At 65.1% G+C, this 26,311-nt stretch overlaps 1 protein-coding gene across 1 annotated transcript; it reads left to right on the forward strand.

Moving 5' to 3' along the window:
* Positions 1-7,273: 7,273 nt before the first annotated feature.
* On the forward strand, positions 7,274-19,128 carry PPRC1 (PPARG related coactivator 1). The gene is made up of 14 exons (XM_035545070.2): positions 7,274-7,420; positions 10,250-10,393; positions 10,521-10,676; positions 10,951-11,067; positions 11,204-13,805; positions 14,191-14,244; positions 14,565-14,625; positions 14,997-15,064; positions 15,257-16,037; positions 17,505-17,684; positions 17,844-17,907; positions 18,117-18,238; positions 18,375-18,526; positions 18,788-19,128. The coding sequence occupies exons 1-14, from the start codon at positions 7,274-7,276 to the stop codon at positions 18,889-18,891; spliced, it is 4,752 nt and encodes a 1,583-aa protein (XP_035400963.1). The 3' UTR covers positions 18,892-19,128.
* The last annotated feature ends 7,183 nt before the right edge of the window (positions 19,129-26,311 follow it).

Here is a 26,311-nt window from a genome sequence, read left to right on the forward strand (position 1 = left end):
GGGGCGTTTAGGGGCGAGGACACCCCCCCCCCCCCCCCCCCCCCCCCTCCACGGCATCTCCCAGGCAGGAAACTCTTCCAAGTTAATGCAGCCCCGAAGAGCAGCCTGGGCAAAGCGGCTCATTAAATGTTTTCTGGCTGGCAGGGGGCCAGCGGCAGAGCTGTTTTTTCTATATTCCGATAAAACAGTCCGGGAGGGAAGGGAGGAGGGGGGGGGGCGGGGGGGGGGGGCCACGGCCAGCGGGGAAGTCTCTGGACGTGCCACCAGCCCGCGGAGGTGGGCAGGGAGGGGACACGGGGGGGGGGGGGGGGGGGGGGGCACACGCGCACGCACACCACGCGGGGAGGGGGGGCGGAGCCGGGGGGGGGGGGGGGGGGGGGCGGGGGGGGGGGGGGGGGGGGGGGGAGGGGGGTGGAAAGGGGAGGTGGGGGGGGGGGGGGTGGAGGGACACCCACACCGACCGGGGGAGCCCCCACGCGGGGATGTGGGGGGGGGGGGGCCATTTTACCCATCCCCAACCACCCACACGCCCCGCACAACAAACCACGCACGCCAAACATGGGCGGGGCCCCCCACCCCCCCCCGTGGCACCCCCCCCCCCCCCCCCACCCCCCGGGTGCGGGTGGGGAGAAGCGGGGGGGGGGGGGGGGACACCGCACACGACCCCGATCCCCCCCCCACCCACAACCCCCCGAACCCAGCCCCCCCGCGGGGATTGATGCTCCGGCCCCCCCCCCCCCCCCCCCCCCCCCCCACCCCGCCCCAGCACCCCTTCGCCCCCCCAACATGGCGGCGACATTCCCGGTGGCGCGGGGCCAGCTCCCGGGGGGGGGGGGTGGACGTGCCAGCCCCGCGGGGGGGGCCCGTGCCGAGGAGGGGGCGGCGCTGGGGCTCTGCCTTCGCCCCATTCCAGCCGGACCCTCGCCAAGGCCGGGGTGCGAAGTGTGGTATGTGTGTGTGGGGGGGGTCCCGCGCGGGGAGGCGTGCGGAGCCCCCCCTCCCCGTGCCCTCCGGTGCCTGCCGGGGCTTGGTGCTTTAACTGTTTGGCCTGGCTGGGAGGCAGCTTCACGTGACTTTCTGCTTGAGGAAGCAGCGCTCTGGCAGCTTCCAGTGGGAGATGGAGGAGGCGGTGGGGGAAGGGGCCGCCTGCCTGCACGGAAACGCGGCGGGGAGGCGCGGGCAGCACCGGGGAGGGGGCGCGGGGGCACCCCCAGACCCACCGCCCACCCCAGACCCCCGGGGAAGGCCCCGGCTGGGAAACCCCTGCGGGGGAGGCGCAGGGGATGCGCGAGGACCGTGCCCCCACGGGGTGCTCCCAAGCGTTGTGGTGCCCGCTGCCCCAAAAGCCCCCCAGCAGCAAAGCCAGCGGGCCGTGGGGTCCTCCGCCGGGCACCCGAGGAGACGGGGACCCAACGTGGCACCAAAAAAAAAGCCATCCTCGGAGCTGGGGCCGTCATCCGCCGAGGTCCCCAAGGGAGCGGTGTCCCCGCCTGTGGACCTACACACCCCCCCCAAGGGCCGCACCAAGCACGGGAAACCGCACAGCCCCTTCCCCAGACACCACAAAAATGTCCCTCCCCTCCCCCCCCCCCGGGACCCAGCGCACGGGCCGCCCGGTACCCGGTACCGGAGCAGGCTCCAGCAGTCACACCGCTCCCCTCCAGGAGCTGCTGCTCCCGCGCAGGGCATCCCGCACCGAGGAGCGGGCAACGCACAGCCTGGCGGCCCCCCCCAAGCCCCCCTCCGCAGCCCCCTAGCAGCCCCCCAGCACCAGCCCCAGGCCGGCCGCCTCGCCGAGCATCCCTGGAGCGCGCCGAGACCTCGCCACTTCGGCACACCCCCTGCTCAGGCCCGGCCGGGGCGCCCAGCGCCCACGTCTCAGGGGGTGCACGGCCAAACCCGCTGAGCGGGGGGCACCCAGAGCCCCTCACCCACATGGGGCGCGCCCCAGGGAGCTGCGCCCCCTGCCCCTCTTCGGGGTCACCCATCGCTGCGGCACCCCCGCAGCACCCTGCCTGCGGGGTCCCGGCACCGGGGCTGCTGCAGGCACCCACGGCCGGGGGTCCCAGCACCACATGCTGTGGGGTGCCAGCACCCACGCTGGGGGTCCGGACCCCCATAAAAGGGCCTCAGCATCCAAGCCACGGGGACCCCAGCCCCACGGCCAGATGGCAGCCCCCACAATTGGGGTCCCAGCCCCACACACAGAGCTCAGCATTCAAGGCACGGGACCCCAGCCCCTATAAACAGAGCTCAGCACCCCAGCCAGGGGGACCCCAGCCCCTATAGACAGACCTCAGCATTGAAGGCACGGGGACCCCAGCCCCCACAAACAGACCCCGGCATCCAAGCCACGGGGACCCCAGACCTTATAACCAGACCCCAGCATCCAAACCGGGGGGACCCCAGCCCCTATAAACAGCCCCCAGCATCCAGGCCATGGGGACCCGGCCCCATAACCAGCCCGCAGCACCCAACCAGGGGGGACCCCCAGCCCCACAAACGGCCCCCAGCCCCGAGGACCCCGGCCCCCCCCCGGCCCCCCGCACTCACCAGGGCATGCACAGCCACTGACATCTTCACACATGCCTGGCCCTGCCGGGGGTCGCTGCGCGCTGCCCGGGCCGGGGGTCTCGCATGGACGGCGCGCCGCGGGCTCCGGCGCCGTTAACGGCGTTGGGGGGGGGGGGGGGGTGTACGGGGGACAACGGGAGGGGAGGGGGGGGGGGTGCGCGCAGCCCCGCGCGGCCGCGGGCACGGCCACGGGCAGGGGCGGGACGCGCCGCGGCGGGGCGGGCGGCAGCGCCGGAGCGCGCGGGCGGGGCGGGGGCGGCGGGCGGCGGAGCGGGAGCGGGGGCGGGCTGCGCCGGCGGCGGCGGCGGGCGGGCGGGCGGGTTGGTGCGCATGCGCGGGGACCACCCCCCCCCCCCCGCCGTCTTCCCCTCCCTCCCTCCCTCCCTCCTCCGCGGGGGCGCGCGGGCGCGCCCCCGTGGCGCTGCGCACGCGCGCGGGAGCGCGCCGCCCCCCCCCCCTCCCTCCTCCTTCGCCAAGCGGCGGAGCTGAGGCGGGCGCCGCCATGTCAGGGGCAGGAGGGAGGGAGGGAGGAGCGGGCATGAGGGGCGGGGGGCGGCCTGTGGGGGCTGAGGGGAGTGGGGGCTACGCGCGGTGAGACCCGGAGTCCTGAGGGAGCAGGAGGGGGGGGAAATTATCAAATCACTGTGTGTGGGTGCCAAAACGCAGAGCCCAATGCGGCCGGTCCCCACACACAACCCAAGAGCGGAGACCCAGACCCCACAGCAGCTGGGCCCAAACACAGCCCAACAGCCGAGACCTGTAACCCAATACAGCCAGCCCCAAAACAACCCAAAAACCAGGACCCGTACCCTAATACAGCCAGCCCCAAACACAGCCCAACAGCTGAGACCCAGACCCCAATGCAGCCAGCCCCAAAACAACCCAAAAACCAGGACCCGTACCCCAATACAGCCAGCCCAACACAGCCCAACAGCTGAGACCCAGACCCCAATGCAGCCAGCCCCAAAACAACCCAAAAACCAGGACCCGTACCCCAATACAGCCAGCCCCAAACACAGCCCAACAGCTGAGACCCAGACCCCAATGCAGCCAGCCCCAAAACAACCCAAAAACCAGGACCGTACCCAATACAGCCAGCCCCAAACACAGCCCAACAGCTGCGCGGACCCAGACCCCAATGCAGCCAGCCCCAAAACAACCCAAAAACCAGGACCCGTACCCCAATACAGCCAGCCCCAAACACAGCCCAACAGCTGAGACCCAGACCCCAATACAGCCAGTCCCCAAAACAACCCAAAAAACAAGGACCCATACAATACCGCCAGTCCAAACGCAGCCCAACAGCCAAGACCTGTACCCCAATGCAGCTGGTCCCAACAGAACCCAACACCCAAGACCTGTACCCCAATACAGCCAGCCCCAAACACAGCCCTACAGCTGAGACCCAGACCCATACCCCAATGCTGCCAGTCCCAAACACAGCCCAACAGCCCAGACCCAGAGCCCAATACAGCCAGCCCCAAACACAGCTCAATAAGTAAGACCCAGACCCCCCAATACAGCCAGCCCAAACACAGCCCAACAGCTGAGACCTAGACCCCAACGCATCTGGTCCCCACACACAACCCAACACCCGAGACCCATACCCCACAGCAGCCAGCCCCAAAACACAGGCCAACAAAACTAGACCCGTACCCCGATACAGCCAGCCCCAAACACAGCCCTACAGCCCAGACCCGTACCCCAACGCAGCCGGTGGCTGGATGGGGTCGGTGCCATTCGCCAGCTCGCAGCCCTAGGCCCTCAGTAGGGGCGCGTGGGGACTGCGGGTCCCCTGAGGACACAGCAGCGGGTACGAGGGATGGGGCCAGGCAGCGCGCAGGGCGACGGGCAGGAAGGAAGAAGGCTGGCGCGGCACGGTGTGCATGGGGAGCTGGGACCACTCCGCCCCACACAGCCCTTTGCAGAGACAGCAGGGCACAAGGCAGGGAGAGCCAAGCAGTGCAGCACAGGTCACACCGCGCACAGCACCATCCGGATCGTCCTGAGCAGCAGTGGGGGCAGAACAAGAGGGCAGATGCTGTGAGGGAGCAGCCCCCGGGCAGAGCAAACTGCCCGCCGGCCCCTGGGCCCCTCTCCCCACTGGAAGGACGGCCGCCAGCCCATCTGCTCCTGTCCGGGTGGGATTCGCATTCCTCTTCACTGAGTTTCCTTTAAGCATCACATGGGGTTGAGCTCTCCTTCGCAGGCTGTTCCCATTAACCCCGAACAAGCTGCCTGCTCTGGACGCTGAGGCTGGTTTGGCACCGGGCAGCTGTTGCCCACCTTCCCCTCCATTCCCCTGCTGCTGCTTTTTGGGCACAGCCCTGAGCTCCCTGCTCTGCAGTGCTGAAACACAGCCCCAGCACCCATTGCCTGCACTCCAGTGGCACCGCGATGGGATATCTGCAGGCTGTGCCTGGCTGGGGACAGCGTCACCAAGCGTGGCAGGAGGGGAGCTGTGGAGCTGGGAAGCAGTACGTCCATTTTCCTCTCTGCCTGTTTGTTTTCCCTTGCAAGACAAACGTCAGGAGTCCCTGGCACTGCCCTGGTGCCAGAGAGCACCCATGCACTGTGCCATGCTGGGGGAAGGAGGTCCCTGCTGACGATGCCCCAGGGACCCCACATGCAGGGGAATACGGTCCCACAAGCAGGACCCACACATACGGGGCTGGCCGTGTGTGGGATCGGCCTCGTGGGACCTCAGGGCCCTGCCACGTGCATGGATGAGGTGCTGAGGCAGGTCACTGCACGGGCCTACGGATGCACCTGCAAGAGCACACTGAGGGAGACGAGGGTTCAGCAGCAGGAGGAGGGCGGAGATGTCGGGCTGGTACAAGCCACATTTCTCACAATCAGCACCCCCACGGGTGCTCTCGCATGGGTCCACAGCCCTGCAGGATGGCCGAGCTGCCTGGCTGCCTCTCAGCTAGCATCTGGGCTGGACACAGGTGGTGGCGAGAGGCTTGGGAGGTGCTGCAGGTCCGCTGGAGGAGGAGGGGAGCAGTGAGCCTGCTTGCTGCTGGGGGGGTCAGCGCCAGCGAGAGGCATGGAGGGTGACGCAGGGCGAGCGGTCGCAGATGAAAGTCCCTCGTGGCGGGGCGGAAGGAAGGAGGCTCTGCGTGTCAGCTGTGGCCCTGCTCCGGGAGCAGGCACACAGGGCTGTCAGAGGCAGCTCTGTTCCCTGCGATTCCCCTGCAAGATCTGGCCAGGCAAGTTCTGTGCCCACAGGGATGGATGGAGAAAGCCGGGGACAATTATCCCCATGTTACCCACAGTGGGAATCCAGCACCGCAGAGCTCCTACCAGCACGCCCAGGGCTGGGCTTGTGCTCCCATGAGAGCACCCCCGCGAGACAACCCTGCTGCCTGGGAGCTGTAGGAGGGCCACAGGAGGTGACGGCACCCAAAGGGACTTCTGCAATTAACAGGGAGCACCGAGACGGAGCCAGGCCAAGAGCCGTGCGGCCGCCGGCACTTCTTCCAGCTGAGCAGGGCTGGGCCGCAGTTTGTGTGCCAAAGGAGCTGACTTTGGTTTTCCTCCCACCCCACGAGGCCTCCAGGCACCTCTCCCCGTGCTGTCTCCTGGGAGCTGTGCAAGCCCAAACACGGAGCCATTGCTTGGTTCCCAGTCCTGCCCACAGCCGTGCCCTGGGGCTGCAGGGCTCAGCTCCGGGAGCTCTGCGCCCTGCCCCCCCACTTTCATGTTTTCAACTCCTCTTGTCAGCCTCCGCGTGTCCGCCGCACGTGACGCACGTTTTCCCACCTCGCTGCTTCATGCAGGCCTTATAGCTGATAAAAGACCACTCAGGTTTTACAGGCAGGGGCTTTCGGACAAACCACGACCAGGCAGCGCTCTGCAGACCTGCGGGCCTTCCTTCTGCGCGGGCGTGCTGCTACCCACACAGCGCTCGGGACCCCCAAAAGGGGCCAGGGGGACGACGGGGGCAGCGTGCAAGCCCTCGAGGGCGAACCATAAACCCACGAGCACGCGTCCTGGTACTGGCCTCCTCCCAGTAGGGTGCCGTGCCCTCCCAGCACAAACCACCGGTGGCAGGAGGCATTTTCACGGTGCTCCTGTACCGGTCAACAGGGCAATGGCGGGGGGAGAAGCACCGAGACCAGGGCGATGCAGAGGGGACAGCCCGCCCCTAGGCGCAGGGGGCGCGGGAGGGGTTCCGGGTCCCCGGTCCGGTCCGGGTCCGGGTCCGGCCTCGTCTCGGGTCTCGGTCGTCGGTCTTCGGTCTCGGCCTCGGTCCCGGTCCCGTCCCCGGTCCCGGTCCCCCCCGCCCCGCACCCACGTGCTGCCGCGGCGGGCCGGCGCCGCGGGAAAACGCGCGCCCGCGCCCCGCCCCGATTGGGCGCTTCCCTCCAGTGACCGCCGGCGAGGCCCCCCACCGCGCGCCGCGGGCATGGAGCCGCCCCCCCCCCCCCCCCGCCTTCGCCCTCTGTAAAGATGGCGGCGAAGCCTCAGCGCGCGCCCTCTCTCAAGATGGCCTCCCTCCGGGCGGGCGGGCCTCCTCATCCCGCTGTACTCCCCGGTTAAATTTCACCCGGCAGCGAACGGGTGCGCTCCCGGCGCGCGCCGCGCGGGGCGGGGGCTTTTCCGCGCGGTGCCCGCCGGGAGCTGTAGTTCGGGGCGGGCGGCGATCACGTGGCGCGCCCGGCAGTGGCGCCGCGTTGGGAGCGGAGGCGCCAAGATGGCGGCGCTGCGGGGCGGAGCGGTGCCCGCCGCGGCCGGGGCCGGGACCGGGAGCTGCGGGGGCTCGGCGGGGGCCGTCCCGCGGGGGCCGGGTCCCGGCGGCGCCCCTCGCCCGGCTCCCTTCCGCGCCGGCAGCCCCCTGCAGGTAGGCGGCGGCTGAGGGAGCGGCGAGCGGCGGCCGTGACACGTGGAGGCCGGGGCGGCTCCCGCCGTGGCGGCGGCGGCGGCACCACCACGTGTACCGGCGGCCCCGGGTTACCCCCCCCCCCCCCCCCGGGAACGGGGCGCGGGGCGCTGCCCACCCCCCCGTGGTGCCTCTTTGGGGTGCGGGGAGCTCGGCTCGGGGTCCTGCGCCCCGGGCTCCGGGCGGTGGCACCGGGACCGGCGGGCACCGGGCGGCACCGGGGGGGGGGAGAGGGGTTGGGAGAGGGGTTGGGGGGGTGCTGGGGGCTGGGGAGAGGGCGGGGGGGACCCCACAAGGGGTCCCATTGGGGTCCCGCTTCGGGTTTGGGGGGCAGGGTTTTAGGGGGGTGGGATTTGGGGTGCCAGGATTTGGGGGTGCCAAGGTTTTAGGGGGGTCACGATTTGGGGTACCAGGGTTTTTGGGACCAGCTTATGGAATACCAGGATTTTGGGGTACTTGGGTTTTTGGGACCAGGTTGTGGAATACCAGGATTTTGGGGTACCAGGGCTTTTGGGACCAGCTTATGGAATACCAGCGTTTTGGGGTACCAGGATTTTCGGGACCACATTATGGGGTACCAGCATTTCGGGATACCAGCGTTTTGGGGGAAGCCACCCGCCTGTCACCGCCCCGCACCCCCCCTCAGCCGCGTTCCCTCGGCGAGGCGCGCGGGGCAGGTTTTTTAGGGGCGTGCGGGGCAGGTTTTTTAGGGGCGAGCGGCGCGGCGCTGCGTGACGCTTCCCCCAAGCAGCCGAGGAATCCGCCGAGCATCCTCCCCGCTGCCGGGGCCGCCCCGCGCCCTCTCCGGGCGGCTCTCCCCGCCTTGGCAGCTCGCCTGGGCGCCCGGCGCCGCGGGGAGGAGGCAGCCCCTGCCTCGGGGCGTAGCCGCGGCACGCTGGGCACGCGTGTCCTTGCTGGCAGCCCGTGGGCTTTGCGTGGTTCCGTGGGGTGCCCTCTGCCCCCCGACGAGGAGCTGGGATGGACACGCGGATGTGGAGCCCTTCATTTGGGCGCTTGGGTAGCAGAGCAGCAGGTAAAGAGCCCCATCGGCGTACCCAAATCTCCTTGTGGGGGTGTGGGCATCTCCCCGCGTGCCCGCTGGTGACGCCCCACGTCCGCCCGCGGTGCCACGGTGTGCCCGCAGCTCGTGCCTGTCCTTGAACATCCCCGCGACCCCGGCGCCTGCGAGCGTAAAGCAAACGCCCCCCGGGGGCTCCTCCTCGTCGCAGAGGACGCGGCGGGGTCCCGGCGGGGAGCGGGCTGGGCGGCTTCGTGCCCCCGCCCCGACGCTCCGGCGGCCGGGGCAGGAGGAGGTGCCCGGCCCCAGGTGGATCAAAGGGAGTCCCGGGGGAACGCGGCCGCCGGTGACTCAGAGCTGTGGGACTCCTCGCAAGGTGCTGAGTCAAAGGAGTCGGGGAGGGCTCGGGAGATGCCCTCCCTCCCGGGACGGGGCCGCTTGAGTGGGAGGATTTCATTTCCCTGCCGCGCGTCCAGCGCCGGCCGCGGCTGGAAGCCTCTCATTAGGCGCCGCCGGCGGCGGGACGAGCAGGGCAGCAGGGCCGTGACACTGCATCCCCCGAGCCCCGCAGCCCCCAGCTCCACGAGAGCCACCCCGGTTCCGTGAGGGTTGTCTGGGATTTGCTGGGGGTCGCCTCCAGCCCGCGCTGGGGCCGCCTCCGGCACAGGGAGGAGGCTGGGGCCGTGGAGCAGCCCAGCCGCGCAGCCTGCCCTGCTCCGGGGGCTGTGCCCGGGTTAGGAGAGGGTCTCAGAGGGGTCGCAGGTGTGCTGGGCAGGGTGTTTCATCCCGCTCAGGCTGCGGTGAAACACCGGTGGGCTGCGTCCGATGCGCACGGGCTGAGCCGTGGGGATGGGGATGGGCTCCCCCGGCCTGGGGTTCGCCCCTCCGCTGCGTTTCGGGGGAGGACGGCTGGCTGGCGGCTCCCTCCCAGCTCTCCCAGGGCTCCGTCCTTGGTGCCCTTATCACGCCCGTCCGCGTTATCTCTGCCCGAACCCATCTGCAGACGGGAATTCAAGTCCTGTCTCGTGCCGGCGACACGGCTGCGCTGCACCTGGCGGAGGGCAGGATCCGGCCTCAGTGGGACACCCAGCAGCTGGGCAGGGGGCCGGGAGGGACGGGGCGCTGGGACCTTGGGGCAGGGGTGGCAGGGAGGCAGTTCTGGTCCTCGGCCGTCAGCACAGGCTGCGTCCGCCTGCGGCGTGCCGCAGAGATGGGTTCCGGCCCTGGTGCTGACGGCCGCTGATCCCTGCTGCTGAGCCCTGCACATTTGTGTGAGTTTTGTGATGTTTGGGGCTTATCCGAAGCGCCGGAGCCGTAGTCGGGAGGTCCGTGGGGTGTGGGGGACAGGCTGCCTCTCCTCTGCCTTTCGGGCACGAGAGGTGCGTGGAACCTGGGAATCGCTTTGCCTCGTTCCTCTTCACCTGCCCCAAAACTTCCCGAGAGCGCTGGGCATCAGAGGGCAGTGTGTGGTGGCCCCTCTGGTACCCCAAAGGGTCTTAGGATCGGGGGCTGGAACCGGCACGGTGCTGGGGGGCTTCGTGCGGTGGGCAAACCTGCCCAGAAAGCAAGGGAGGAGGGCTCCTTGTAACCTGCAGCCTGCCCGGCTCCCTGCCTGCCCCCCCTTTGCCCGTTTTGGGGTGCTGCGGTGGGTTCGGGTGCTGCTTGCAGAGCACGAACCTGCTGGAGGTCCTGGATGGAGACGCGGGCAGCGTCTGCTGGAGATCACCGTGGGCGCTGGTGGTGGTGTGACCTGGCTCACCTTGCTCTCACAGTGCTTCTCCTTCGATGAGGACGACCTGAACTTGACGTCGCTGGACGCAGAAACCATCCTGGAGGCCGAGGAGATCCTGGGGACGATGCAGAACTACCTCGACTCCTCCGTCATCTCCATCATCGAGGACCTCTCCCTGAGCGAGGTGGGTCCCCGCACGCGGGGCGGGGCGGCCTTGGGCTGCTTCGGGCCACCGCTGCGGCCCGTTTGGGGCGGTCACTTCGCCGTGGCCGTGCCCCGATGCCCTCTGAGGTGGCGCCTGGCCCCTTCAGCAGAGCAAGGCCTGCCTGGACGCGCAGAACGAGCTGTCCCTGCTGACGGCCATCACGGAGATCCTGGACAGCACGGACGACGAGACCCTGTCCCCCTTCGACACCATCATGGACGCGGAGCTGCTCACCTCGCCTCGGGAGCGGGAGAATCCCTCGGTGAGCGGCGGGGCCTCGCCCCGACCCCAAAATACGTGGGAAGTGCCCAGTGAGGGCTCTGCCGGGTCCTGGCATGGGGAGGTGGGCTGCTGGTCCCCGCTGCCGCCTGGCCGTGGGGGGGACACGAGCTGAGCCTTTTTGGTGTAGGCTCTGGTGTAGGGCAGGAGACCCGCGGGAGGCTCGGGGGAGCGGGGTGTCCGTCTGCGTGGCCAGCCAGGGGCTGAGGTGGGAATCGCAGGGGAGCTCCGTGCCTCATCCCCCGTCCATCTCTCAGTTTCAGAAGTTTCTCAGCTTGTCCCGGCCGGCCCTCGAGTGCGAGAGCCCTGCCCTGGAGCAGCCCAAGGGGCTCCGGCCTCCGAGCCGCAGCGGCAGCGTGTCCTTGTCTGGCAAGGTGAGCGGGGGGAAGCTGGAGGTGGCCGTGCCCGTAGCACGGCTGGGAGCAGAGCACGAGGAAACGGCTCTGCCACAGCCCCTCTGCTCTCCGCCACACGGTGGGAGCTGATGCGAGCTCTGGTTCCCCTCCCCAGCCCGACGTGGAGCTGCCGTGGGAGCGCGTGGCTCACGGACTGGAGGAGCCGGCGGCGCCGAAGAAGCAAACCTGCAGCACCCCGAGGGTGGAGAGGAAGCAGGGCTGGCTGCGGGCCCGCGAGCAGCCCCTGCCGCAGCGCAGCGACGGGGAGGAGGAGGAGGAGGAGGCTGCCTCCAGCCCGGAGCTGGACAGCAGCACGGAGGCCGCGGAGTTCTGCGTGAGCGGGGCCGAGGCGATGCCGGAGGAGCACGAGGACCCCTGCATCATCAACACCGGCGACGTGTCCCTGAGCGAGCTGGTGAAATCCATGCACCCCTACTGCCTGCCCACCTTCACCGTCTGCCTGGACCCCGAGACCGAGCCCGTGGCCAAGGAGCTCCTGAGCGGTCCCGTCCTGCTGGAAATCGTGCCTGGCGAGGGGGAGAGCGTGGAGATCCCCGTGGTGCTGCAGCCCCTGGCCCCCAGCTTCCCTGGCCTGGAGCCCCAGCTGCTGGGCGCAGGGGACACCGGGGAGTCGATCCCGGAGCATCGAGAGGAGCTGCCGGGAGATCCAGCGCAGGAAAACGGGGTGAAGGAGGAGAGAGAGCCCAGGCAGGAGCCCTCCTACCATGCCCCGGAGAGCAAGTCCCCAGCGGAGGCCGTGGGGATGGGTGGCAAGCGCGAGGGCTGCGAGAAGGGGCGCGGACGCGAGAGAGCGAGGAAGAGTCGGAAAAAGAAAGCGGAGGAAGGGCCGAGCGAGGAGCCCCGGCCGGGCAGGGACTGCGTAGCCCACCGGCTGCGCTCGGGGCGGCCGCGGCGGGCGGCGCGTCCCTCCCCGCAGGTCTCGGACTTCCTGGCGCGGCAGCTGGAGCGAGCCAAGAAGGAGGGCCAGATGGAGCTGCGTGCCGAACGGGCGCCGCGGCCACGCGGCCGGCCCCGGGGCACGGCGGGGGCCTCCCTGCCCAAGAAGGAGCACCCGGAGCCACAGAAGGAGCCACAGCCAGAAACGGCGAGCGTGGAGCCGGAGAAGGGTGAAACCGTGGAGCCTTTGGAGAAGATTTCGGTGGAGCCACAAGCGGTGCCGCAGCCCAGCCCGGAGGACCGGGATGAGGGCAAGGGGACGGTGCAGCCAGGCGGCGAGGTGGCGGAGGCTGCCTCTCCGCTGCCAGAGCAGGGCACGGGGACGGAGCCCCCCCAGAGCCTGCCGGCGGCAGAGCCGAGCGAGAGCCTGCCCAAAGAAGCCAAGCCCAAGGCCCTGAGCCTGCGGGAGTACCGCATGCGCATGCTGCACCGCCAGCCCAGCCCGGGCGGCAAGAAGGAGGGCGAGAAGCAGGCGGCCAGCAAGTGGCCCAGCGTCCCCGAGCCTCCGACGGAGCTGGCGGACATCCCCTGCCTGGTGTCCCCCGCGCGCCCGGCCACCGATACCGCCGGTGCTCAGAAGAGCCCGGAGAAACCCGCCAGCCCCCTCGCTGTGCCTCCTCCTGCCAGCAAACCTCCCGCTGCCCCGGCTCCAGCTCCGGCCCCGGCCTCGGCCCCGCTGCCTCCGGCCTCAGCACCGCCGGCGCCGGCCTCGGCCCCGCTGCCTCCAGCCACGCCGATGCCTTTCGTCGCGCCCCCCGTGCCCCCAGCTGCCGGGGCGCCCCCCCCCGGGATGCCGCCAGCCTCTGCGGGCGCTTACGCCCTTTATCCACCAGTGCCTTCCTGGCCCTGCTTCGGCCCGCAGCCCGTGGGCTGCCACGGTTTGCCCCCGCCGCCCAGCGCCGGCGCCCCCGGCGCTTTCCACATGGTGCCTGGCATCCCGCCTCCACCGATGGCCTGGCCCCCGCCGGCACTGCCGCCCCCGCCACCTTTTGGCCCCTACGGCCCCCCGGTGGGCTGGGCCCCCCCATCCTACTGGCCAGGTATCCCCATACCGCCTCCAGTGCCTCCCCTGGCATACGGGGACCCCGGAGCCACGCTGCAGGGCGCTGCACCCACCGCTTTCCCGGCTGCTGGCCCCCCCGGCACGGCCCTCCTGCACGGGCAGCCTCCCGTGGCCCCCACACCCAGCTGCCCGGAGCCGCCGGCCTTCCCCGCGCAGCCCCCCCCGGGCGCCGAGACGGGGGCTGCGGGCGGGCAGCCCAGGCCGGCTGCCAGCAGGGTGTCGGACCCCAGGAGGCAGGCACGGCTGGCGGGGGAGAGCCCCCTCCCCAAGGCCCCCCCGGCTCCAGCCCCTGCCCAGCCCCAGGCAGCTCCATCGGCTGCCGCTGCCCAGCCCGGCAGGGTCCCTCCTGCGGCGCCGGCACCGCACGCGGCTGCTCCCACCCAGCCGTCAGAGGAGCCCCCTGCCGCAGCCCCCCAGCCAGCAAAGCCCCCCCCGGCTGTCACCCCGAGCCCTACGGAGGTGTCGGCCGCTGCAGGCCCTGCTGCGGGGTCCCCTGGCACGCACCCCACGGAGGAGGCCAAGGGGGCTGCGGAGAAGACCCCTGCGGAGCCGTCCGGCCGCAAGCCCCCCTCCCAGGCTGCGGCACCGCCGCCCAAGCCGCCTGCCGCACGGCTCTCGAGGCACCAGCCGCTCGTCAGCCCGGCGCAGCCCAGCGACAGCAGCAAGGACATCGTGCGAGCCTTCATCAGCGAGATCGGTGAGCGCGGGCGGCGGGGCGCCGGGCTGGGCAGCGCCAAACCGGCCGGGCTGCGGCGCTGCGGGGAGCCGCGGGCAGCGGGACCGGTTGCGGCCGATGCTCCCTGGTGGTTTTGGGGGGTGAGAGCGGCAAAGTTGTGCCCGTGGGCTCGCCCCCGCCGTGTTTGGCAGCGTCTTCCAAGTCGTTGCCTGCGGTCTGGGCTTGCTGTGCCCAAACTGGTCCCTCCCGGGGCTGCGGAGCCGGGTGCTCCTGTCCCCGCTGCGGGAGGCGCAGGGCAGAGCTGCTGCTGGCTCTGGGGCCGCTGCTCCTGCCCGAAGCTTGCCGGGGAAGGACGGCGCCGGGAGGGTGGTGGCACACCTGACTTGTGCTCTCTCTCCTGGCCCAGGGATCGAAGCCACTGACCTGTCCAGCCTGCTGGAGCAGTTCGAGAAGTCTGAAGGTGCGGATGCGGCACGCCGTCCCCTGCAGGGTCCCCTCTGCGTCCCCGGGCTGCCTGCGCTCTTGGGGTGCCCGGGCTGGTGACACCACGCGTGGGTGCCTTGTCCTGGGGTGTGTCTGCCTCCGGCTCCTTCCTGCCTTGTGACAGCGGCCGGAGGTCTCTGGGGTGGCCGAGAGGGTGGGAAGAAACTGGGGGGAAGAAGAAGGGAAAAGCTCCGCAGGGAGCTGGGCTGGGATGTGAAACCTCTCCGTGCTGTGCCCCCACCTGCAGGGTCTGTCCCCTGCCCTCCAGCCCCGCTCTCACCCCCCGCTCTCTTTCAGCCAAGAAGGAGGAGGCTCCTGCGCAGCCCCCCGAGGACAGGCGGCCGGCGGGGAGCACCGGGTGAGTACGGAGATGTCTGCATGCCCCAGCACCGAGCCTGCACAGGGGTCCCGGGGCAGCTCAAGGGGCTGAGCCCTGCCGTCAGCCCTGGGCTGCTCGGTTCTGGCACGGTCCTGGGCTGCATCCATGGGCTCTCCCGTCAGGAAGGCTGAGCTGTGGCTCCTTGCTGGGCTGGGGGCACAGCTGGTGCTGAGCGTAAAAAGTAAATATAGGGAAACTGGGATGCGCAAGCTCCATCCGTGCAGCTCTTGCATCCTCTGTGTGCCCCCTGTCCAGGCAACTCGATGCAAAAGTTTCTGTGAGCCCCGGGCTTGGGGACCGCGGGTGGGCTTTGGTGGCTGCTGGTGACAAAGCTCCCTTCCCCTTCTCAGGTCCGAGACGCAGCTGGAGAGGAAGCCCCCGGATGGTCTGCAGGCCTCGGAGCTGGCCAACGTGGCAGGTGATGGCCAGGAGCGAGGCGGGGGAGCTGCCCGTGCCCTGCCAGGGGCTGTCCTGGGGCTGGGGCTGCCTGGAGGGGACCCTAGGGCTGGAGGGGAGCTGGGGCGGGGGTGCCGAGCCAGGCGGGTTGCAGTAAGCTGCCCTCTCTGCTTCACCCGGACTTGTTCCTGGAAGCTCTCCGATGCTCTCCCAGGGCTCACCCCCCCGGCGACGCCTCCCCACCAGCTCTGGAAGCCGCTGCCCGCCGTCTCGCTGCTGGCCAAGACCAAGTCACCCGTCTCCGCGCCGCGGGAGGGGAGCCAGAGGACTGCCAAGCTCACGAAAGCCAAGCCGCTGCCCCAGAGCAAGCTGCCGGGGAGGATCCCCGCGGCCACCCCCAGCCACGTGTGCTCGGGGGACCACGACTACTGCATCCCGGGCACGGCGCGGCCGGAGAGCAGCAGCAGCAGCGCCGGCACGCAGCCCCCCGCCACCGAGAGCGGCTCCCGCTGGAACGTCAAGCACCACCGGGACATCACCATCAAACCCATCTCCTCCTTAACCAAACGGACGCTGGACCAGCCCAAGGCGGCCCCCGCCACCACCGAGGGGCCCAGCCAGGAGCCCCCGGGGGCGGCCAGCCTAGCCCCCCTGGATTATCGGACTAGCGTCCCCAGCAAGGCCACCGCCGGGTGCAGCAGCCCCCCCACCTCGGTGCTCCTGTCTCCAGCCGCGTCCCCCTGCCGGGACCAGGAGGTGCGGCCCCCCAGTGCCCAGCCCAGGCGTGCTGCTGCCAAGAGGTCCCTGCGCTGCTACCGGAGACCCCGGGACTCGCCCAGCCCCTCTGCCGGCAGCTGGAGGGCTGGCCGCAGCCGTGCCAGCCGCTCTTTCAGCTCCAGTTCGGATGGAGCTAGCGAGTCCTCATCTTCGTCCTCATCCTCATCCTCCCGCTCCCGGTCACGGTCGTTGTCCCCACCGCACAAGCGGTGGCGAAGGTAAGTGGTGGAGCGGTGTGGGCTTGCTCTTTGCAAAAGCACCAGCCACCGGGCAATGCCCAAGGTTGCCCAGACGTCTCTGTACACCCGTTCGAGGACCTTGGTTTCCTTGTGGTCCCGCTGAGGGGATGCCAGGTGAGCAGCACAGCCTGGGGGAGCTGCTGTGACACTGGCATCTGGCTGAGCCTCACCCCTGGGCAGGGCTCCTCACCCCTCCTGGAGCACCACAAAGTGCTCGCTCGAGTCTGAGCCCTCAGCTGCACCTTGGCTTTTGGCAGCTTTCTGTGGATTATTAGTGCAGGCGTTGGCGTTTGCGCCATGGGGCTGGCACGGCCCTGGGCGTAGGAGTGAGGTGAGCCACGATGGCAGCAGGAGCTGCTGGAGGCAAGCAGAGGAGAAGGCCACCTGGCGTGGCCCCACGCTCCTTATCGAGGTGGCCCCCTTTCTTTTGGGGTCCTCGTGCATCTGGGCGATGTCCCCCTGCAGCCTGGCCCAGCTGGGCTGGGAGGTGCTGGAGCTGGTGAGAGCTCCCTCACCCACGCTCCCGTGGGTGTTCAGCCAGTTTCGGAGACGTCCCAGGTCGCTGGGCCTGAAGGTCTTGTCCAAGCAGGGCTCCTCTGTGCACGGCCAGTAGGTGCGGAGGCTGGAGCAGATCAGGAGAGGCACACGGTGCTGTACCCCAGGAGGATGCAGCCTGGGGACTTGCCGTGCTGGGCTTGGCTTCCCAGCAAACGCAGCTGGCCCCGTGCTCAGAAATGTCCCCGTGGACGGTGCCATCCTGACCCGCTGTCCCCCGGGAGCATATGTGGCAGTGCCAGGCAGCACACCTCGTACTCGGGGCTTGGGTTTGTCAATGGCAGGGACCGGCTGCGGGCAGCACGTTCAGAGGGGGACCCTGCTGCTGGCGGGGGGCTGCACGGCTTGACCCTGGAGGGGTTTCAGTCGCTGCCCCGTGGCTTTGCTGCAGGGGGCTGTGGGCACTGAAGCTCAGCTCAGCTCTCCTGGTGGATGCCCCAGCCCTTGGTGCAGTCGGAGGCACTCAGGGTCTCCAGCAGCACGGCTGTTGAGCACAATGTGGATGCAACGGCACCAGCATCATCGTGCACTACGTGGGGCTGGGTACAGCAGCCGTGGTCCCTGTGGGTCCTTGCGGGGCGGTGGCCATGCTGCATGGTTCCCCAGCGCCCATTTCTTGCTCTTTGAAGGCTGTGCCTGGTGAGAGGCTGCTCCCTTTAGGCTGCAGGGTTTGGAGCCGTGCCGAGCAATGTCTCTGCAGTGCCTTGGCATCCCCTGGCAAACTTGGGCAGGCATTTCCATAGCCCGGCTCACCCTGGGGATGCTGGTGGGTGCTGGATGTGTGGCGTGCTGGGTGCTCTGGGGAGGATGGAGGTCTCTTTCTTCCCCAGAACCTCCTGGTGCTGGGCACAGGGAGGGCTCGGTGCTGAGCTCGCTCTCTCCTTCCCCCAGGTACCGCTCAAGATGTTCCCACAGCTCCTCCTCCCGCTCCAGCTGTGGGTCGTGCGGCAGGTCCCGGGACAGGTCCTCGTCCTCCTCTTCCTCCTCCTCCTACTCATCCAGGTCCCCGTCCCGCAGACAGTCCCGGTCCCGGTCCCCCTCTCCCCGCAGGAGGAGTAACAGGCGGAGACGGTAAGCACAGCCACCCTGCGGGGACGTAAGCCCATGTGTCCCAGGCAGGCGTGGACCCACTCCTCGAGCATCTCCCCTGTGTCCTGGTCCTGGGATCGCTCTCTTCCAGCACCTTCTGTGACCCTCTGTAGCTCACGTGTCCGGTTTCTGCCTTGCCAGATACAGTTACGACGCACAGGACCACTACCAAAGGCAGAGGATCCTCCAGAAGGAACGTGCAATAGTGAGTGGGGTCGCGGGCACGCAGGCAGCGCTGCGGGGAGGCTCTGGCCAGGACGTGGTGGGGCGGGTGGCGATGCAGGGGGGGTGCTCTGCGAGAGATCCTAGAGAACCCGCTCACCTGCGGGGCTTGGAGACGCCGAGCCCTCGAGCCTGGCTGGCCAGGGTCCCCCCGCAGGTCCCAGCTCACGGGACGGCGCTCCCTGCCCGCAGGAGGAGCGGCGAGTCGTGTTCATCGGCAAGATCCCCAGCAGGATGACGCGGTCAGAGCTGCGGCACCGCTTCTCGGTGTTCGGGGACATCGAGGAGTGCACCCTGCACTTCCGCTCCGAGGGGTGAGAGCTGCGGGGCCGCGGGCAGCCCCTTCCCGGGGTCGGCTCCTCCTGCCCTCCTCCGGTTCCTCAGGAGGACGGTGCAGAGCGAGGGGGGGACACAGCCGTGCCGTGGCTCATCTCCTCCCTGCCCTTCCAGGGACAACTACGGCTTCGTCACGTACCGCTACGCCGAGGAAGCCTTCGCCGCCATCGAGAGCGGGCACAAGCTGCGGCGCCCGGACGAGCAGCCCTTCGACCTGTGCTTCGGCGGCCGCCGGCAGTTCTGCAGGAGGAACTACGCCGACCTGGGTGAGTTGCGCAGCTCCCCGAGTCGGGAGCAGCCTGGATCCTCTCCTTCTCACGTGTGCAGGGCGAGGGGGTGCGGGTGGTTGGGCTCCCAGCTCTGTGTCCCTCCTGCGATGGAGGCCAGGCTCTGTCCTCCCCCTGCCAGCCCAGCTCTGGGTTTGGATGTCGGCACGCGAAGCGAGGTGGGGAGCAGCTGCTGCTTTGATGGCCAGAACCGTGCCGCCATCCCCGTGGCTCAGGGCAGGTTCTCCCCATGTCTTCCAGACTCAAACCGGGAGGATTTTGACCCGGCCCCCGTCAAGAGCAAATTCGACTCCCTGGACTTCGACACGCTGCTGCGGCAGGCACAGCGCAGCCTCCGGAGGTAGCGGCAGGCACGGCGGAGCGCCCGCCCCCGCTTTTGTACTCAAAAACAAAAGACAAAAAAAGTATGGAGAGAGAGAGAGAGAGAGATGAGGTTTTTAAGAAAAAGAAAAAGGAAAAAAATTTGTTTTATAATCGATATTTAAGGAGGACGGGTCGTTTCCATTCGATCGGAGGGGCCCAGGCGGGTGGCAGCCCCTGGCTTGCCCCGGCCATATAATAAATGTGGATGCCCAAACACCAGCGCTGCCTCGTCTCCTCCTTCGCAGGGCCACGCGTGTGCTCAGGGGTCCCAGGGCAGTGTGGCTGCCACGGGGGGGCTCTGTGTTTGGTCTGGCCTCAGGGAGCGGCAGAATGGGATAGGGGAGGGCGTGCAGATGCCGGCTGGGCACCTCGTGCTCCTTGGGTTTGAGGTGTTTGGGGAAAGGGGGGCAGGATGGGGGTCACCGAGCCACTGAAGTGCCTGTCTCAGCCCCTAAATGCGGCTCGGCACGGGGTGAACGCCTCTTCCAGGACACAGCCACGGTTTTCAGGGCTCTGCCGGAGCTGGGTCTCTGTCCCTGGACAGGTTTTGGGGCCACATGCACCTCCCGTGGTGGCCACGCAGGGGCAGTGCTGGATCCCCATCCACGGCCGCTCCCTGCCGCAGGATGGGGTACGGGGGGCTCCAGCCCTCTGCGGCAGCGGCGCTGGGGGCCGTGTGTGCAAGGACAGCGATGTCCTCCTCTGTCCCCTGCTGTTGGCCCGCTGACAAACCCGGGGCGTGATGCGGGGTGGGTGGTGGGACAGGGGTGCTGGTGCTCCTGCTTGGATCATGCTCAGCCATCAAAGGCTGGGGTGGGCAGCAGTTGGGGAGGGGCATGCCCTTGCTCCTCTCTGCACGCTGGGCGGCTTGTGCCGCTCCGTGGCTCAGCACCAGATGGGGATTCTCTTTGGTGCCCGAGGTATGTGGGGTGTGTTCAGGCTGCCTGTGGGGTGAGGCCCTGGGGCCAGCTCCCCCCTGTCCCATCCTGCCCAGCCCTGGACTTTGCACAAGGGAGGGTCCGAGGAGGCGGCTGCGTGCCCCGGGCTGGGCAGGGGGCTGTTCGTAATGCAGCTTTCCAGAGCCATTGGTTGATCCTTTGCACCCCGGTGGGTCAGAGTCTCTGCAGGCACAGCTGGATGCTCGTGGCAGACCCCTGTGTGCTGGGGCCGGGACAGAATTGGGCCCCATTGCCCTGGTGAAGCTGTGGGGCAGCCCCACGAGCACGGTGTCACCCTGTGTGCCCGTGCCGCTGGGCTGGCCGCAGTCCCCTCTGCTCTGCTGCGGGTGAGGGGAGGCAGGGGGTGTGAAAGCGTTTGTGTTGCCAAAAGAATTAACACCCGGCCGTCGTGCCCTATAAATCTTTCAAGCGCTGGAGGCTGGCTTTATCCCCCTGCGTTGCAGTTTAATGGTTTCCGTTCGCAGTAACCTGGCCCTGTGTTCTGGGGTTATTGATTTAAGGTCTGGTGGGGAGGCTGTGAGGGCTGCAGAAAGGTGTTTTCCTGCCGCCCAGCTGCTGCTAAAGGCTCTGTTGCAAAGAGGAGGCAGAGAACTGGGGTCTCGCTGGAGCCTTTGGTCTCATGGACCACGAGTATTTCTGCTGAGCTGTTGCGTGGACACAGGGATTTTTTTTTTAATTCTTTTTTTTCCCTTTGTATCAGCTGGTTTGGGTTCCGTGCGCAAAACGCAGAGGGCCTGCAGGAGAGCCTGGTGCAGCTCTCTTCTTACACAGCCTCTGCTTGGGGCCGGAGGGTGCACAGCCCTTGGTCCTGCTGAGCATCCCCCCAGCATCAGTAGAGCCCCTTACCCACAGGAAAGGTTATTCTGGGGCCTTGGGGCCAAGCGCCTGCATCGCCACGGGGTGGATGAGCTTTCCAGCCCCCGACTTAGGATGCTCAGCATGCACCTCCCAAAAGCTGACAGGCACAGAGCTGGCCGTGCAACACTCCCAGCCCTCAAGATTTGGGCTGACCGCTCAGCTGAGAGCTCAGCCTAAAGCAAGGGCTGGTGCTGCCCAGTGGCTTTGCCCACTCAGCCTCGGATCCCTCCAGCAGGAGCTTCACGGAGCACTGCCCCAGCTCCAGGAGGCCGTCCAGAGGGACGGCTGGTGCTGGGATGCTGGAAGCACGGGCTCAGAGGAGCCCCCGAGAGCCAGGACGGGTGCTGGTTCCTCTCCCACACGCTGGGTATCCTCCACTCTAAGGCCTTCTTTGCTCTCCTACACCCCTCACCCCAAACCCCCACCTGGCCCCGGTGGCCACCTGGGGTTTGTGTGTGCTTTAAAGCTGTGCTTATGCAGCTGAGAGGTTGGTAAATTCCCGTGTTCCCTCCCTACAGCTGCTTTTGCAGGCACGGCTCATCCTTGTGTTCACGCTGGGACAGTCCTCCAGGGCCACCCCGTAATCGTGTCCTGCAGTTGTGGGTAAAGATGCGATGAATGTTTTGTAGGTGCCTCTAAACTGAACGCCTGCTCCGGTCACCCCACAAACCAGGCGCTGCAAATGCTTCCTGACTCTTCGTAATGCAAAAGCTGCAGCTGTAACAGGTCTGAGGAAGCAAGCAGGAGGGAGTAAGGGACCATCATGTCTGCAGCCTGGTGAAGGCAGGGAGTTTGTGCAAGAAAATGGCATGGGATCTAGAAAATAGACCTGAACTTGGGCAAATATTCAAACAACCAAAACATACACGAAAAATGTAACCACCGTTGTGTTTTTTTTTTTTTTTTTATCAGTCCAGGAAAATTCCCTCCTGACCCTAAACTGGCAACAGCACTAAGCCTCGTGTGTGAGCAGACCTCTGGAAGGGTGATGCTGGGAGCACCAACACACGAGGTCCAGAGCTGGTCTCTAGTGCTTAGGAAGAAGGAAAGCCTCAGTACCTTCAGAAGCAAATCAAGAGGGAAATTATTTCTTCTCCACAGCGACCAGCAGAAAGCTGGAAGCCTGGGGTGGGAGCAGCACCTCCTTCAAACCACCTTTGCTCTGGTGACTCCTTGGCCAGCCAGGAGCTGTGTCCCAGGCTGCAATGTCCATCTCCTCGGCTCTTCTGCTTAGAAGTTCACGGAGGGAGTGTTTCAAGTCAGGGTTTCTCTGCTCTGATACCCTTTTTGGAAGGCTGGTCCAGAACTTCACTTCTGGCAGGGCTAGAAAACCCTCCAGTTCCCCACCTAAAATTATTCATGGTTTTGTGCCATTATGGCATGACTTACAGCTTTTCTTAACATTTTCTTATCTGTTATCTTCTTTCAGTGGTTCTTCAGAAATATTTTTGTGTGCTCTCAGACCCTGGCCGGGACAATCAAGCCTTCAGTAGGTCTTCATCAGCTGGTGCTTGTTTGTCTCAGTATCCAAACAGTCTTTCTCTGCGCAGTGGAAATTTATCCTTTCCGGATGCAGAGCTGCAGGGATATTCTGGAAGAAGTCTCACAATGCCTTGCGCAATGGCAATAATGTTTTCTGTCTCTGCTAAAAATAACTTGTCTGATGCATCCTAGCATCATGCCATTCCTTTTTCACAGAAGCATCGCTCTGCTGTTTCACATTCATCCTTCAGTGCAGCCAGGTCTTTTTATTCCTTCAGTGTTTCCATTTCATCACTTTATAGCAAACGTCCTTATTTCTTGTTCCCAGGTTTCCAGGTCTGCCTTTTCTGCTGTTATATTTCATCCTACATCCCCCACCCTCTGTCAGGGTCCTCTTCTTGATCCTCTGCAAGGAACCACTGCTCCCTGCACTTGCAATCCCTCCTAACCCCGCGCTGCCTTTGCATTTTGGGAGCTCCCACTTGGCTCTTCTGAAATCACCGATGGGTTCCTACCCTGACTTTATTCCCCAGGCGCACTGTCAGTAACCCCCCTGCAGCCTGGTCTCTCTTGCTTTTGGTGCAGCTTGCCGTGGGCTCTCCTCACTGTGAAGGGATCCATCTGCCCCTTTCGCAGCAGTTCCTCCTGCTCCATAGTGCATCGTGCTTAGCTCCGAATTGAGAGCCTCCTTCCAAGAAACCGGTAACCTCGTTTAAGCCGAGATGTCAGGAACCATGGCTGGGTTGTACTAGACTCATGTGATGCGATGGATTTATGAGAAATCCCAGCTTGCTGACTTGTGGTTTCACGCCCCAGTTACACCCCAGCTACCTCACACCCCAGCCTAACTTCTGCTTCCACCTCAGACATCATTTCTGCTGCCCTATTGCTGTTTAACTAGGTATCTCATCGCTCCCTGCGTTCCCATAATCACCATTTTTGAAACAGAATAAAACCCCCTGCTGGGCTCTGCCCACAGCTGGTTGTCTCCTCTCCTCGCAGGCACTGGGTGCCTGCTCCTCTGCGCAGGTCCGCTGCGGGGCTGATAGGGCACCCTCGCCACCCTCTAAAGCCACATCTGAAATTGTCGTGTTTTACTTTACAGAGAATCGATAAAGAAATTTGCCTCCTCTCTTGTCTGAGGATACCTGAGCCCTGCTTTTCTGCTGCTGTTTATTGCCTGGCATTCAGTGGGAAATTAAAGGCTCCTGTAATTGCACAATTTCTGCTCTTTATTCTCCTTGTAGCCTTAGAGACAGCACAGCGTACGCTCAAGGCCGCATCTGGTGTGCAGCCAGCCCCTGAGAATACCCACGCGGGGCCCTTTTTACCGCCCTTTCTCAGGCCACATCTTATCCATGTCACCCCTTTTATGCCCTCGCAGCGCCCTGCTTTGCTAGCAGTGCTTCACAGCTGCCTGCTCGCCTTCTGCTTCCACCCGTGCCTATCTCTGCGGCTTCAGAACCTCCCAGCACGTGCTGGGATGCTCCGTGCTCCTCATCCCAGCAGCGACCACAGTAAATAAAAAGCCTGGGGAGAAGCCCACAGAACCAGCGGCCACAGGCTTGTGAAATCCTCGAGGGAGAAGAATGTTGTACTGGGAATGGAAGAGGGAGATGAAGGGCGCGGTGTCCCTCGTTTAACCGCAGAAGCTGCTGCTTAGGTGACAATTGAGCCCTAGGAGATAACGCTGCTAGGACAAACGGGCTTAAGGCTTCCTGACGTAACTCGAGGGAGACCCGCATGGTGCTGCGTGAGGTAAATGGAGCGTGGCGGGGAGGGGAAGGCCGTGGGGGAGCTACAAGGCTGTGAAATTGCGTGTCGTATCAGTACTGCGTACAAGCCCTGTTCCCAGGTGAGCTGATGAGTACTGGGAGCTGCATCTTTAAACGGCGTATTTTTAGAGACAGGAAGGATGTGGAGAAGGAGCAGCAAATGCTTCTGTTACCTAGAGACAGCTGGAAATTGTCCCTAAATAAAGAAGCCATCCTTCAAGCACCTGGGGGCAAAGGGTTTTCCAAATGACACTTGTTTGCTAGAACAACACTGCAAAGGCTTAAAATAATAGTAATAATAAAACCAAAAACAACTACAAAAACAAATTTAACAGCTCCAGCCATGCAGCTCAAGAGCAGGTATGGTTGGCAGCAAGTGTTAAATGGCCTGACACGGCCAGCAAGCACGATGCCTACAGCCCATCAGAGGTCTCGTGTAGCGCACCCAGGACACGTACGGTACCGTGCGTTGGAGATGTATGGACCCAGCGAAGTCCTTCTGCAGCGCACCAGGGCGCAGAGCCCAGCACGGGGGTTGTGGAGCGCACGCTTCCACGACCTAGGGTTGCATTTAGCATCTAGGCAAGGTATTTGATCTGTTAAAAATACACATTAAGTATATGACAGAAGATCATAACCGCTGAGGAAATCACAGCACAAAGGATGAGGAACTTGCTCGGGCTTTTATAGGCTTTGAAGCCTGGCAGCCGGAGGGTCGGACCCCGCTTCGTTCCATTTTCACCCATGGACAAGACCACGATTGCTACCTAGTGTCTCGTGGGAGCAAAGGGACCTGCAGGATGTAGCTGGTCACAGATTGTAGCTGCCACCGGGGGAAAATGAATAAGTCAGTGTCCTCCGGATGCTGCCGGAGGCAGGCTCCAGAGACGGCAATGCTATTAATGGCCTGGATAAAAGGAATGGGTCAGGGCAGGACGGGATCTCTGGAGTGCCGATAGCAACCGGGGAAAGAGGTGACAGCAGCCAGCATCGCTCGCTGCCGTGGACAGCTGTTCACTTAATCCCCATCTCTGTCAACATCTCTAAACATCTCCAGGCGAGAGCGAGGCTGGGGAAGCAGCAGCCCCTCCCAGAACTGCAGCACGGGCTCAGTTTTGTCTTCGTTCCCTCTCCCGCGTGGTGCTTTGACTAGTGGCTAAGTCCTCAGACCTCGGCGCTTCCCATTTGACTATTCACCTCCGTCATCAGTTAATGAGGTGTCCCTGGGTTTATCGGGACCAAAATCTGGCCTGAAGCCGTCAGTCACTACCTTGTTTTAGCAGCGTTTTCTTCAGCCTGCTGGGAGGCACGTGACGGGGTGAGGCGATTACAAGGCTGGACCCAAACCTCGGTAGGAATCGTACATCGACCCGTTCCTGTTAAACCACAGCTGTCTGCGAGGCAGTGTAATATTGCAAAAAATCGTTGGGTGTGCACAACGGCATTCGGGAATTGGAGGCTCTGGTAAAGTCGCTTTTCTTGGCTCTTCTTCCCTCCAAGCTTGCTGTAGGGCCCTCAGTTCCCTGTAGGCTTCCTCCTACTGTCTAAAACATGTTTTTATTAGTAATCTTTGTGTTTTTAGCAAGCTGCTGTTCAAAAATGATTTTGGCTGGCCTAAATGTGTGGTGGTTCATTTTTTTTTAACTTGTCAGAATTTGGGATTTTCTGTGCTTTATCTTTGGCCATGACAGACTTCTTGAAGGATGTCTTTTTACTTCTCAATGTCGTCCTTGCTGAGCTGTTTGACTGTGCCATATTTGGAGATTTTTTTTGGTTAGCATATTTTGACTGACGGCATATTTAAAGCTTTAAATACAGGGACTCAGTGTCGCTCGCAAGCACTTTGTCCCTTCATCAGCTGCTTTCAAATCCTTAATTACTTTCCTGAAGTTTATACTTGTTCCCTTTTGAAGAAGGGTGTACTCCTCTCCCTTTTTGAAGTTACATCGCACTGCAATGTACTTTTTTTTCTTGCCTTTTCCTCTCTGCAGTAATGAATTTGAGCACATTGTGTTCACTATGACAAAGTTACCGTTCACTCTTCCATGTCAGACTCTTCCTCCCAGTGCACGCCTCATGACTAACTCAGGAGTTCATTCTCCACTTGGCTCCTCTGAGTGGTCATTCTAAGAACTGTTGATGGCTAAAAATACAGTCTTTGCATCATTCTTTGACATGGCATCCACCCAGTCTACATGGGGGTAATATCTCCCGTTATTATTATGTTTTCTCCCCTGACAACCTCTCTAAGTCCTCCAACTGTATTTCATTCCACCGGCCTAATCAGGTAGTCAATAGTGTGTGCTTGGTATTACTTAGACGCATAT

This window comes from Cygnus atratus, chromosome 7 (genome assembly GCF_013377495.2).
Source record: "Cygnus atratus isolate AKBS03 ecotype Queensland, Australia chromosome 7, CAtr_DNAZoo_HiC_assembly, whole genome shotgun sequence".
Classification (NCBI taxonomy): domain Eukaryota; kingdom Metazoa; phylum Chordata; class Aves; order Anseriformes; family Anatidae; genus Cygnus; species Cygnus atratus.